The 13,348-nt window shown below is 44.3% G+C and overlaps 1 protein-coding gene across 2 annotated transcripts in view; it reads left to right on the top strand.

The window, feature by feature from the left end:
* Positions 1-5,783: 5,783 nt before the first annotated feature.
* Positions 5,784-13,348, top strand: part of CAPZB (capping actin protein of muscle Z-line subunit beta) — a 63,792-nt gene continuing 56,227 nt past the window's right edge. The window contains exons 1-2 of one of the 2 annotated variants that reach the window (XM_055706487.1): positions 5,784-5,801; positions 8,526-8,632. In XM_055706487.1, the coding sequence (XP_055562462.1) occupies positions 8,630-8,632 (3 nt within the window). In that variant the 5' untranslated portion in view covers positions 5,784-5,801; positions 8,526-8,629. Of the gene's footprint in view, positions 5,802-8,525; positions 8,633-13,348 lie in introns of those variants that run through there. The other variant, XM_055706486.1, reaches the window with a different exon arrangement.

Here is a 13,348-nt window from a genome sequence, read left to right as displayed (position 1 = left end):
TCCCGCTGGATATGCATTCCCACGTAGGTTTTCCCTCACCAATGCTCGCACAGGTCCTGCATTCTACACAGCTCCTGCATTTTAGCTGGCCGCCCTCTGCTTCTCCTCAAGGCCTGAAATGAGGTACAGGGGTGTGAATAAAACAGCTGTTGCCAATCTCTATTGATGTCCCAGGGATCACTTCTAGTTAAGAACAACCCAGGCCCCACACCTTTGTGCTTAATTGGGAGTAGGAGCTGAATAATTTCTGGAAGGCTGTTGTATTCAAGAACTATTCCATACAGTAGGATGCTAATATTAGATTAAGGAGCTGCGGGGAAAGTTCTCAATGATTTATGGTTCTTTGGCACATCCTGAAATGCGCTACAGCCTTGTGGAACTGGTAATGTAAGCGTGAACAGTTTCAAACTTACTGTAATGATCTTTATATTGCAAGTGTTGTGTAGGCTTTCTGGAAGTAATTCTCTAGAAGCCTTGTGGAAAAATACAGAGCATTTTTTGAGTAATAATGTCCCCATTCACACTTGGTAAGGCAATTTCTAGCTGTGATTACTTGTTTTGATTTCTTCAAGGTTTGACAGTTTTCTTTATCAGGTTGGAGAGGAGGAGGCAGCTCTACTGCTTTATAAAACTGGAGGTTCTTTAACAAGTCAATTAAAGACTAAAGCAAAAAATAGAAGTCAAAACTCTGAAGTTAGCAAAAATTTTCTCAAGTTATTTTCATTTGTGGTCTTCCGTTTGTCTTAAAAGTATAACTGGTTTTGATCTAGAGCAATGATGAAAGGTTTTTCCAATATTTGGTTTAGTTAAACTCCTTCACATATTACTGAACAATCACAATTGCCTATTATTTTTACTTAGTTAAAATAAAAAATATCTGAATGGCTTTTTTAAAAAGTTTTTTTGGCAGGTGCCTGGTTAAACTAAGCCCTTGCAGGTCCAAGAGGTTTCCCTGAAAGGGAGCCTCCTTTTCTCTTCCTCCCCCTGATAATTTACTCAAATCAGTTTGCATTGCTACATAGTGAGTATCAAAAATAGAACCATGCATCAAGTTACTTATAAAAATACCACCAGGATCAAGCAGGTTTTTTTCTCCTGACCGGATAAAAAAAGTGTTCTGAAACCACTGACCCAGTGGTACATCCCCATGTGCGAGCTCCACCCTCCCATTTCAGAACAGCTCTGGAAACTATCAGGAAGAGAAAGATATTTGAAGCCTCCAGATAATTCTTTGATCCCCACCATCCCCAAATTAAATTCCAGAAATCGGTGTTTAAAAACAGCCCAGAAATGTGGTCTTCCCTTTGGCAAAAACAAATACCTGGTGCAGGCCAATGTGTAGTCTCACTTCACACTTACTCATTTTCAGGCTGTTAGGCTTACTGGCAAGTGCTGTTTCTTTGGGGATGAAGGAAGCGGTGGTGAGCTGTTGGACTGTAAGGCGCTTCATAAAGGGTCGCATTGCTGTGTAATGGGTCTCAATGTATTTTGACAGCCTTGCATCAGGAACCTGGAGCATTAAACCCTTTCTGAGGGGATGGAATAGTTCAGTGTAATTGTTTTGAACGTCCAGCTTCCTTCTGAGAAATCAGTCTGCTGCTTTTTAAATCCCAGAGTCACTGAGTGATCAGAGGGGGCTCTGGAAAACGTTATCCATTAAGGATCTAGAGCACATTCTCTGTACCCCTTCCCCACCCCAGGGAAAAATTAGGGCAGGAGGGAATGTGTCCAAAGACAGCCTTTTCTCTCCATTGCTATAGTTACTTGGCAATTAGACCCTTGCAGTGTAATATTGAGTACTTATTATTGTATGACTCCAAGGTGATGTTTAGAACACGCGGTTCTGAGAAACCTTTTTTGCATTTTACAGTGCAGCATGTGCTGTCCCAGGGTTCCTTCCTTCCCTTCTCCACACACACTCTTCTCCTTTCTTCCCAGTAAATAAATAAATGAAAAAAGAGAGAAGGCTGAAATGAAGCCAGAAAGCTTAAAAAAACCCAACTTCCCTGCCTTTTTCTGATGGAAGTCAACTTTTGGTAGGTTCAGACCTTGTATCACCAGTTATACTGACGATAAACCTAACTTGGATCACATATTAAATCAGTAAGACTACTCACCGACTGAAAGTTAGGCATTCAATTAAATAAACTGCTGGTTAGCTTTTCAACAGGCGGCTGTCAAACAAGCTCGAGGCAGAATCCAGGATCCAAGCTGAGTAAGTGCCACTATTATTCTTCAGAATTGCTATTTCTCTGGTGGAAGAAGCCATGCACAGGGCATGTCCATACACACATGAGGAGATGAGGAGCTTTTTGGGGGCTGCACCAGCCAGAATGCAAAGCCCCTTTTCAACATAAGGCTTCATTTTCTTTTAACTGTTAACCCTAGCTTTTATATAATGCAGTATAGGATGGTTCACCCTCACCTCAATAGTTTTTGCTTTAAAACTTCCAAGCAAGTTTCTTTTAAATCTTGATCCTTTCTCAAGATGAACTTATTGCCTCTTACCCTGTTTTTAAGAATCCTATAGCATTCCTCCTGTCAGTTCCCCACTGGATACTAATATGCTCTTGATCTCCTCTCTTCCAAAGAATACACATGTAAGTTCTCCCATAGTTTTAAATAACATAAATCGCCTCCCCCACACACACACTTATTTATTTATTTTCTGCCAAGAGTAGCAGCGATCTGCATAGGAAGACAGCAGTGTAGGAGTTATCTGCTTGAAATGGTTGACACAGCCTTGGTAGCGGGCCCCCACTTCGCTGTCTGTACTTCCAGAACACTTCTTTCACGTTACAGAGAGAATCAGACCTGGGCAGGAAACTTCAACTCTCAGTCTCCACTCGAGCTTGTTGGGTTTTTTCTCTCGCAGATACAAGCTGTATTCGCCAGCAGATACTGATGCTTATTTTTCTCTTTGAAAGCCTTCTCGCTATCCAAGCAACAACAAAAAAGGTCTATGCCCAAAGTCTGCAAAGTCCTCAGCAGGACTTTGCCTTAAAATGGGAAAAGTGCCAGAGACTCCATTAAGTCTCCTTTGCTATTCCTATTGATTTTATGTGGAAGGCTGTCGGATACTGTGGGGATGAACAATAGTCTAAAGGCTGAGGTAGACTTGCATTAGGAGGGACAGCTTGCAATGTGGAGTGAAATACCATTCAGTCTTTTCATGGTGATCACATTCACGTTAATCAGCAAGTCCATTTTGTGTCTGTGCTAATGTATTTTCATGACAGTTTTGCCAAGCTGATGTTATATTCAGTAGTGTGGTATTGCTGGTTACAGTTGTCAGGTATGGCTGATTGAAGCGAACCTTTGAAAAATGGAACAAGGTGCATCACAGCTTGTTGTGCTAATTCTGCTTTAAGCTGCTTTTGCCATGAATATGAAGTGTGCCCCAAAAATCTCTGGAGAAAAGCACTTGCATGGAAAGACTGACCTGAGTTTTTGCTAATTCTTGTGTTACAGGCGTAAGCATCACTAGGACATTTCTTGTCTTTATGTGATGTGTACTATATTGTGATCATTTTTTAGTTTAGTAGTAGAAATAGGAAAAGAATGCATTGCACTGTATTGATAGAAGCTTTCTAATTAATAAGCCCTGAAAGAGTGTTATTTAAGTGTATTTTTCCATTCATCCATGTGACTGGCTAATTCTATACAGATTCTAACTAGTGAACCATGACTATTGTATTAAGAAAGAATCCAGGCCCTTACAATTATTTTGGCTGGTATATTAGCAAGCTTCAAATGAAGTGCAACGTGTCAAGGAAAAAGTCAGGGAATGGAAATTTTTGTTTCCTTCTGGTGCATTTAATCAGCTTCTCCTTGATTCTTTTTTAATGACAAGCTGCAGACATTATTACTACAGTTAATGACCAAGTTTGACAAGAATGTTCTCAATACTCTCTTTGCTCACGCTAAAGACATTTCTGAAAGCTCCTGTCTATCATGCTTTCTGTGCTGAAAACATACAGTTAAAAGAGCAGTTGCCATTACAGAAATAAACAGCATCCTAGGATATGCAATCAAGTAGTATGTGCTGGAAAACTAGCCACCCCAGACTGCAGTCCACTGTTCTGGAGTGATATTTGGAAAAAAAAAAAAAAAGAAAGAAAACAAAAGCCTTGTAGTCCTTTTCTGAACAAGCATTGCTGGGTTTCTCGAGGTGGAATTTCAGGTACATCTCAGTCATATTTGTCAATTGGTATTAAACCTTTTGTGGAATACAGCTGGGTTGAAATCTGTGGGATATGTGAAAAGAGTGTGGCTGCAAGCATCTCCAATGCACATCCAGACACAGTGTACTCAAAATGTGGGCAGGTACTTTTGGACTGAAATAAAGCAATTGGTATTAGTGCATGAAGATGTTACTTTATACATGGAAAAAAGGTCCAAGATCTGGACCCAGGTTGCAGAGATGTGACTTTTTAATGTGACTCTCTGCCAAACCTTGTCTGTGTACATGTTGGCTTCAGCTCTTCAGTCTGAGAAAGAGGGATGTGGGAAATTACTTGGTTTCACCTATTTAGGCAAAACAATTATAAGAGAGTGGCCAAAGCCAGAAAAAGCTCATGCCTCTAGTGATATGTGTGCTTGAGTGATAGGTAACCTGTAATTTCTCTGCCGTTACTGTGACAGTGCTGCACTGGCAGTTGAATGTCTAATTTTTTGCCAGTTTATGGACATCTTAGGCTGGTAGGTAGGTTTACTGTCTTTGGCATTAATCAAACAAGCAGATCTGCTTGGGTGCTATGAAAGTGGAAAAAAGTCTGGTTTTAGCTTTCTTGGAGGGGTGTGTGGAATGCCTCAAACCTCCCTCTAAATGGGCAATATGTTGTTTTTCATTAAACATGGTATTTTGATTTACTCATCAGTTCCTGCAGTGAATGGGGAAACTCTTAAAACCTTTATACGCAGAGTACTCTCAGCAAACTTGCTTTGGAATCGGAATGGGAGGGAGGCTTTTTTATTGTTTGTGTGTTATTTTGACAGTGTGTACAAAGATCTCCATAGTGAGAACTATCTGTGGCTTGAATACAGAATTCCAAGGCGTTGGGTAGTTTTGTAGGTACCTTTTTCCTATATTAGTTTCCAAGAAACACTTGGTTTTCAGCCTCAAATCAAGTGATGCTGCTGGTTTACTAACTCTGACTAATAAAACCCAGCAAGCTAAACTTTACCATTGCTGGAAGACTCTTGCAGCAATAAATTCAATTTATGAGAACCCCTAATAAAAGTTTACATATCTTTCAAATGCCACAAGCTTGACATGAAAGAAAATGGTCAATCTGACCTAAAAAAAAAAAAAAATTTCTCAAGATGCCTTCTTCTTTAATAGAAAAATGAATATTCAGTGAAGCATGAAAGTTTTCTCTAGGACCTTGTTTCTAAGCATGTTCTCAGAGTCACCCTTGGTCCTGGCTAAACACTGGAAGAAACAAAATAAATAGCATTTCACCATGCATGAAGGAGGATAAAATAAAAACCACATTCATGTTGGAACACAAATGCTTTAGGAAGTTCTGGCTAAACGTGAAAAGTACTTTGTAATGCTAGCAAGTATTTATCCCTTTGCTTCCTTGAATATAATCAAACATGTAGGGAAAGCACATGTATTTTATAGTTGCTGATTGCAAGATCAAAAGCCTTGTTATTAAATGGACATGAATCTGATGTTGTAGGGCCGTTAAGCCATCAGCTGACATCATTGTTTGCTTCCTTTGTTTACAGACCCTTGATTTAAAGATGTGTAACATCTGACATGAAGCCTTTTGAGCACACTCTTTTCTGTTTAGGTGAGTGATTCTGTGCCAGGAGGTGGTAGGAAATGTCTGTAGTGCGGGTCACGCTACCTCACAGCGCTCAGATTTATCGAATGTCCCTGAATTAGCTGTGTTTGGTGTCAACCCCTCCACAAATTGCAACAGAAGGCACAATGGCTACAACTGTAGCTCCATACGTGGAGCCTTCTGCCTGCTGAGATCCGCTCCGTGCTGCAAATTGCAGCCTTACCAGAAAGAGTCTGGTCCTACATCTTAATAAACAAACAAACAAAAATTCCCTTAAGCATGTCCTGCTGTAAACAAGTGAAGTGAGCAGCTGGTCCTCATTTGAAAAGATGTTACATCCCATTTCAAAAGGAATCTGCAGATCTTCTTAATGCAAATATTTTTAGGAAAACAAAAAGCAGCTGTTTATTCCTCTTTATACCTATTAGCAGGAGAACAAAATCCAGAATGCTTGTATTTCTTCCACTAAGAAAAACATCCTTGTGGCCTCAGCATTCATTTGGATCTCAAATTGTTTAAAATACATTAGGCTGCATAATTCTGCCGTTGTTCTGCTTCTTCAGCAAGCAGCTAGAAAGTTTCTGTTCCTAATGATAAAAGCTACTAAGAGTAGAGCAGTCACTGAATGCTTTGTGTAAGTTTTGGGACAAAAATAGTGATGTTGAGAGCATGCATTTTCAAATTCATCCATTTACCAAAATATCTGCCCCACATCATACATGTACATTAGATGTGTGGATCCCTGTAAAATGAATGAGTAATTTGCCCTGTGTAATGAGCAGGCTTGCTTAATTACTGCTGGTAGGCACCTCTGAGGGAACATACGGACCGAAGGATCTGGCGTTTGCAAAACAGATAGCACTTGGGATTGCTGCATCTTACAAGCTGGTTTAAGGAGGTTAGGCTGACTAATATTGGAAAAGAATTAAAAATTTGGAGACTTTAGAGCAGGAAATTGCTTCTGAGGTCATGTGGCCGCCCTGCTAACCATGGCAAGATTACTTCCCATCTTAGGGTTTATTTGGTAGCGGGTTATTGATGGAGTTTTATATGCTTTTGTTTTTTTCTGTGAAGTAATGGCTCCTGTTTTTCTTGCAATTGTTCTACTGTTTTCTGTCCTTTGCCTCCTGGGTTTGTTGTGTTCTTGCACTGAAAACACCCAGAGGCTTAAGAACGGCAACAGAGGAACGGAAAAAAGTGTGTAAAAGTGAACTTAGCAACATGGGTGATGGCAGATTGTCAGAAGGCATCAACATACAGTGTTGATTTTCTAATTAGTGTAAGCAGTGATAGCCGTTACGCCTGCACGCGGTCATTTGTTGTACAAATTCACGTATGCCTCCATGCTAGCTGCTGTTCCTGGATGCACGTCCAAACTGAGCTTGTTCTTTTCAACTGAAAGCTACGGCTGGTTTGCCCTGTTCCGTTAAACGAGTAGAGTTGTTACCTCTGAGAAGGTCCTGTTTGGTGTCTGACAGCCAGGGAAATTGAGAGTGGAGCCACAAACATCTGTGATAATGTCCAAGTGACGAGTCAGAGCTTGGCCTTGGTCATCTCCTGCGGGAAGGACATACCACAGTGTTACTTCCAAGGGAAAAAAGAAGCAGTGCGCAACTCCCCTTGTCCTCGTGTCCAGTTTCAACAGCAAACTGAGGAAAGTAAACGGAACAACAAAAGGCTCTTGAGCAGCCGCAGCATACTGGTGGAGGGTGCTTGGGATCCTGGCACCATAACTCTGGTGAAACGCAGGCCAAATACCAACTCCAAAAAAGCTGCAGAGGAAGTGTTGTCACATAATGTGCCTGATGCTTTCCTGGGGCAACAGGGTACACTACAGCTCTGAAATTTGCAGGTCCGTATGGAGATGTATGGGTCTGGAGTCAGGGTCATTTTCACCCGAGATCACTGAAATGCGAGTTTGTGCATTGAAGGGAGGGAAGGTTTTATTTCTGGGATGGTCTGAGAAAAGGAGAGGTGCTTTATTTGTGCTGATGGCTATCTCGGTTGGGAGATCCATATCACAGCTGCCTGAGCCCTGAAGTCATCCAATCTGTAAGCATCTGCTCAGCTTCCAGCAGGTACCTACACGCTTTGCCGAATCAAAGGCTGAGCTTCCAGAGAAAGCTGAATACTTGCTTTAGAAATTAATCAACCCTGGCCTTCAGCAGCCAGAGGCTAATTGATTTTCCTTGTCGCTTTAGAGCTGAAGTAGATGTATTAACAGGCAGCACCAGTGACCTCTGTTAGGCGCAGTTCTCGACGCTGATGACGTTGCTAAAACGTTACCTGTTGGGGCTGACGTTTTGCGCCCTAACTGCTGCGTCGTACCGGCTTTTGTTTAACCTTAAGGGTTATTTAAGCGTTTAAAATGTGTTGGAAGGAGGGATTCGCCACTAGGGCTTGGCGGCTGGCGCGCCCTCCCGCAGGCCCCGCCCCCTGGCCCCGCCCCCGTCTCTGATTGGCCCGCCTCCTTCTGGGGGCGGCCGGGCTTACCGCCGCGCTGGAGTTGGTGGTGCCTGACGCCCGCGGTGCTGCTCCCTCGCGGGGCGCCGCAGCCCGCCCCCCCCGGGGGGTATGAATGGTTCCTCCCGCTCCGCCCCCCTGCCCCTCCCCGCCCCGTTCGCGCGCCGCGCTCCATACTTGGCGATGGCCGGCGAGCCGCGCGCTGATTGGCAGAGCGGCGGCGAAGGGGCGGTGCGGTGCGGCACTGACCCGGATGTTCACTCCTAGGCAACGGCGGAAGTGGAAGGGCCGCGGCCTGCCTCGGAGGGAGACCGGACGGGACCGGGAGGCGCCGCCGTTGCTACCGCCCAGCGCAGCCCCGCCGAGCCGCCATGGTAAGGGCGAGAGGGGCGGCCCTGGGCTGCTGCCTGCTCCCTCTCCTCGCGCCTGTCTTTCTCCCTCCTGGCGGTGCTGCCCCCTCCCATCCCCCCGGTGCCGCGCCCCGGCGGCTCCTTCGCTACCCGCCCCCTCACCCCCCCACACCGGTCGCGTCGCAGCGGGTTGGCGGAGCGGGTGGGCCTCGCCCGCTTTCCCTGGGGCGGTGGTGAGGGAGGCCCCAAGCCGGTGCCGCCGGGGGAGAGGGAGCAGTGGCCTGGCCTGGCTTTGGGGGCGGCGGCGGCGGTGGGGGGCTCTGCCCGGGGTTCTGCAAGGCCCGGGGGCACCGGGTGTCCGGGCCCGTCTGGCTGCGCTGCTGCCCGCTTACTTCCAGGTTTGTGGGCCTGATAGCTGGGGTGGTGTTTACAGAGGGAATGCTTCCGCTTTGCATGATGAATGTTACCGCTTGATGTACTTGTAAACGGAGCCAGTGAACGAATGCGGCGGCTGCAGCAGCGTTTGAGAGCGATGGGGGCCCCATTTGCTATCGCTGCTGCTCATAACCCCCGAATTGTCTCCCACCGTCTGGCATTTCCTCTGGAAGCCGGACTCGCTTGTTAAGGTGCGTTAAGATCTCATGGAACCTGCAAAATACAGGAAGACCACGCGCAGTCAGGTAACGTTGCAGTGCTGGGCGCTACTTTTCTGTGTGGATGAGAACTTTCAGTTTTTTGGAGGAGAATCTCTGGTTTCTTCAGCCATGTAAAATAATCTCCATTTTGCTGTGTGTTTGCTGAATGGCTTTGCCCAGGTCACAAAACCTTTGTTTCCTTTTGGCACCTTGTGTGAAGGGGGCGGATTTCATCAGCTCTAAACAAATGCAGTAATAAGAACAGGAACTGGCCCAGGCCTGGTCTGCTCCCAGCTCTTCTGGGATCGATGTGTGCATTTGCAGAACCTGTTTAAGGCAGCATAACCCCTGTGGATGTAATCACTTTTCTGGAATCACTGAGATACCTAAATACTGTTTGGGAATTTGTGATTCAGGCTTCCCAACACAACGATTTAAGAATGTTCAAATGTATTTAGATTTCATAGAACCACAGAGCAGTTTGAATGGGAAGGGACCGTACAGAGCACCCAGCTGCAGCCCCTGCCGTGGGCAGGGACCCCTCCCCCCAGCCCCGGCTGCTCCCAGCCCCGTCCAGCCTGGCCTTGGGCACTGCCAGGGCTGGGGCACCCGCAGCTGCTCTGGGCAGCCTGTGCCAGTGCCTCGCCGCCCTCACCTGGAACAGTTTCTTACTAAGATCTAGTCTCAATCTACCCTCTTTTAAAAAAGAACAACCTAGTGCCTGGCTATATAACAATATAAAGGCTGGTTAAGCAAGCAAGCAAGTGTAATCCTTCTTACCTCAACCATAGGAATTTCAGAGGCAATACCTTAGATTTTTTTTCTTCACAGCTGAAGATCATTGTGATCCTGCCACCTGTATTATACAGGATAAAGATCTTTCTGGTGAAAAATGGTTAAGATCTAGGTTCTGCTCCTCTGGTCTTGTTTGGACAAACGAGATGCTGTACCTGACTGAGTGTGGGGGGTGACAGGATGGAGCGTCTTATTGCAGTTGTGTATCTTATTTCAAGATACTGAAATCTGTATGTATGAGACCTGACAGTAGAATTTGAAATCAGGATTCCAACAAACTAACCTAACTTCTGTTGTGGCAAAAATCCTCACAGGAGAAGAACTTGAGAAAAATGAGCAGGCTTCATGTAAAGTAACAACAGTGATACCAGTTTCTTTTAAGGGGATATGAAAGCATGCTATAAGAAGAATGTGGTCAGGGTTCAGCTGTAATTGTATCAGTCATTAGGAGGAGGTAGAGCACAGATCCTTTAGAAATTTCGTGAGCATTATAAGCTTATGTTGTCTTCTGATTTTTTTCGTGTTTAGTCATGGAGACCACTGGGCCTAGGAGAAATTTGATCGGAACATCCAGCACTCTGTGGTGGTTTCTGTTGTTGAGTGCACTTCAGGGATGAACCTGTGGCAGCCACTCTGTTATTTGTATGTCATGGTGGCTGTGTACACATCTGAAAGCTCCAAGAACGTGACAACTTAAACGTGGCTCATCTAGGTCCAATAGTAGGAGGGCACAAGATGAATCACTGTTCGTGTTTGCAGAAGACAATTTGTGGTGATATTTTAAAACCTTCCTGACTCTTACAGTTATCTTAACGTTATGCAGAAAGTGCAATTGAAGCATCCAGTTTCAATTTAAGTGCAAACTCGGTGTTTAGAGTACTTCCAGGATCTTTCATTTTAGTGCGAATGAAAACACAATCCTGAAATGGAGCACTGAGATGCTGAAATGGCCCTTTCATTGGAGGCAACAGCAAGTTCCCCCCCAACAGCTGGGAGAAGCTGGTATGGTACAGGATATTAGGTCAAACACCTTCTTGGTTCCATGGGGTTACCAGTAACTGTGTAGAGCAAAGGTTCTCATCTGTCCTCTGCACTGCCTCAACTCTTGAATTGCTCCTGAGTGAGAATTCAGAAGTGTGTCTGCATTTCAGTCAGGTGCTTGGTGAAACAGGGCAGGGCAACACATGAGGCTTGAAAACTGCTTCGATGGATGCTGTCTCTTCTGCTAAAAATAAACTTAATGCGCTGTTCAGGGCTAAGCAGGACTGGGGAGAGTGGATCTGCTGAGATTTCTGCAATTGTAGGTTATGAGTGGATGGAATCCAGTTACTCTTTGTAAAAACAAAAATCTTCCTTTCCAGGTTACGTAGACTGTCCTGATCACGTTAGCAAGTATTTCTTCTGCTATGCAGCTCTTCAGGAAAAGGTGGAGAATTTTAGCAAAATTTATAACTTAATCAACCATAAATTCGGGCTGTCTAGTGTAGTGCTGGCTGCACATCATCCATTTAGAATTTGTGAGGCAGCTAAAAAGTGCTGAAGCACAGCCAAGGATGCATGATGCGACACCGACACACTCGATGCATAAACATTGTGTGCTATTCAGAGTAACTAATATTTTCAGGGTAGGGGCTGTTTGTCTTCAGCAAGCACATTGCTGCTTGATAAATAACTTGGTTTTGTGCAACTGCTACCAAAGGCGTATTAAATGATTTGTGAAACTGAGCAACTAAAGGTAGCACTTTGCCAGCTCCTTGAACACCAAGCCCATCTCCCTTCTAAACTGATTGTGCTGCTTTTGAAACCTTACCGTACAGCGCAGGAGCTCACGGTAGGTTTTCAGTGTCCACAGCAAGTCCTTTGCACCTTGTGCCTTTGAAGAAATACTGACTTTAGCTGTTTTGTAGAGTCCATGTTTTATTAGGCAAGCCAAGTATATGAGCTTAGCTAAATGTTATCTTAAAAGGCAAATTCCCAAAATAATCAAGTTAGAGGATATCACTGGGAGAGGGAATACTGCCATTGCAGTGATGCTTAATCTTGTGGTTTATTAGCAAAGGGAAAACATTTGCGAGCTAAAGTTGTTCAAACAGGATTCCCTCGTATGGTAAATATATATGGTGATATCTTACTACTTGACATCTGGGAGTACAACAAAATGAAAGTGCAGTTCAGCCCTTTTGAATTACTATTTTTAGTCCTTATTACTGTAGCTGAGTGGAGAAGTTACTCTCTTTGGGAGAGAGACATTGCTGCCCTATTGAATTTCCCCTTTGACAGTTCTCGGTTGACTTTCACATGCAAAGGATAGCTGATGAACTAACTTGGGGGTTGTGCGTGCTTGTGCAGCACTCCCCCGTGCTGGGTACTCATCCAGTTTGGGTTTGGATAGCCAAACGAAGACTTGGCCAGGGAGTGCCGATGTTTATTCTCCTGCCTGCCCTTTGGAGGGATGTTTGCTCAAGTCCAAATGGCTCCTTACTCTGCTAAGTAAGCTTGTAGAGAAGTGTTTTGTTTTGTTGGGTTCCCCCCTCGCCTTGAGCTGCTACACATTGTAGTAGTGCCACCTCAAGTTGAAATAAAACTGAATGTGTTTCAGTGTCTGCTCGAGAGAGAACAGCTTTACTGGAGAAGCGTGAAATTCTGAAAGGTGCCTGTACAGGCAACATAAGCTGGAGTTCAGGTACATGCTAAGCTCCATTTTTTACTCTGCTTTAATCCAATGTGAGGTTTAAGGACTTCCCCCCCCCCCCCCCCCCGGCAAAGGTCATGATTGCAGAAGTATAAGATAATCAAAATGATGTTGATCTTCTGGTTTTATTCGTATTTTTGTTCAGTCACTGTGCATTATAATTTCCCACTTTCCCATTGATTGCTGGGAGTCCTGTAGAGTTCAAAAAGCTTTGACCAGATCTTTGTCTCTCTCCTTAATGTGGAAGGTCCAAAGCATGTTTGTGCTTCAGTTCTTCCTAATTCTTTGGCATTTCCAGGAAGAAGGGCAAAAAATCCCCACTCCTTACTTAAAAACAGGGGACTTCAAATTTGAGTTTCTTTTGTGGGTGAAACTTGTGTGGTATAAAGGAGCAGTTAACACATGCGAACAATGTAAGCCTTCCCCAAGCTTCCTGCTCTTTCTAGCTGGGCTTCAGCCCAAAGTTTGTTTGCCGGTAGATTGTGTTAATTAAAGAACTTATCTAGCTTGAATATAAAGATCAAGAATTCAGGCCAGTGCAGTGGAAGCGTGCCTACTTTAAGCTGGAGTATAAACTCATTTTTTTCTTCAACTCTCATGTAATGTCTTCTTAAACAC

This window comes from Falco cherrug, chromosome 3, assembly GCF_023634085.1.
Source record: "Falco cherrug isolate bFalChe1 chromosome 3, bFalChe1.pri, whole genome shotgun sequence".
In the NCBI taxonomy this organism is placed as follows: Eukaryota; Metazoa; Chordata; class Aves; order Falconiformes; family Falconidae; genus Falco; species Falco cherrug.
This window is presented reverse-complemented; position numbering and strand designations above follow the sequence as displayed.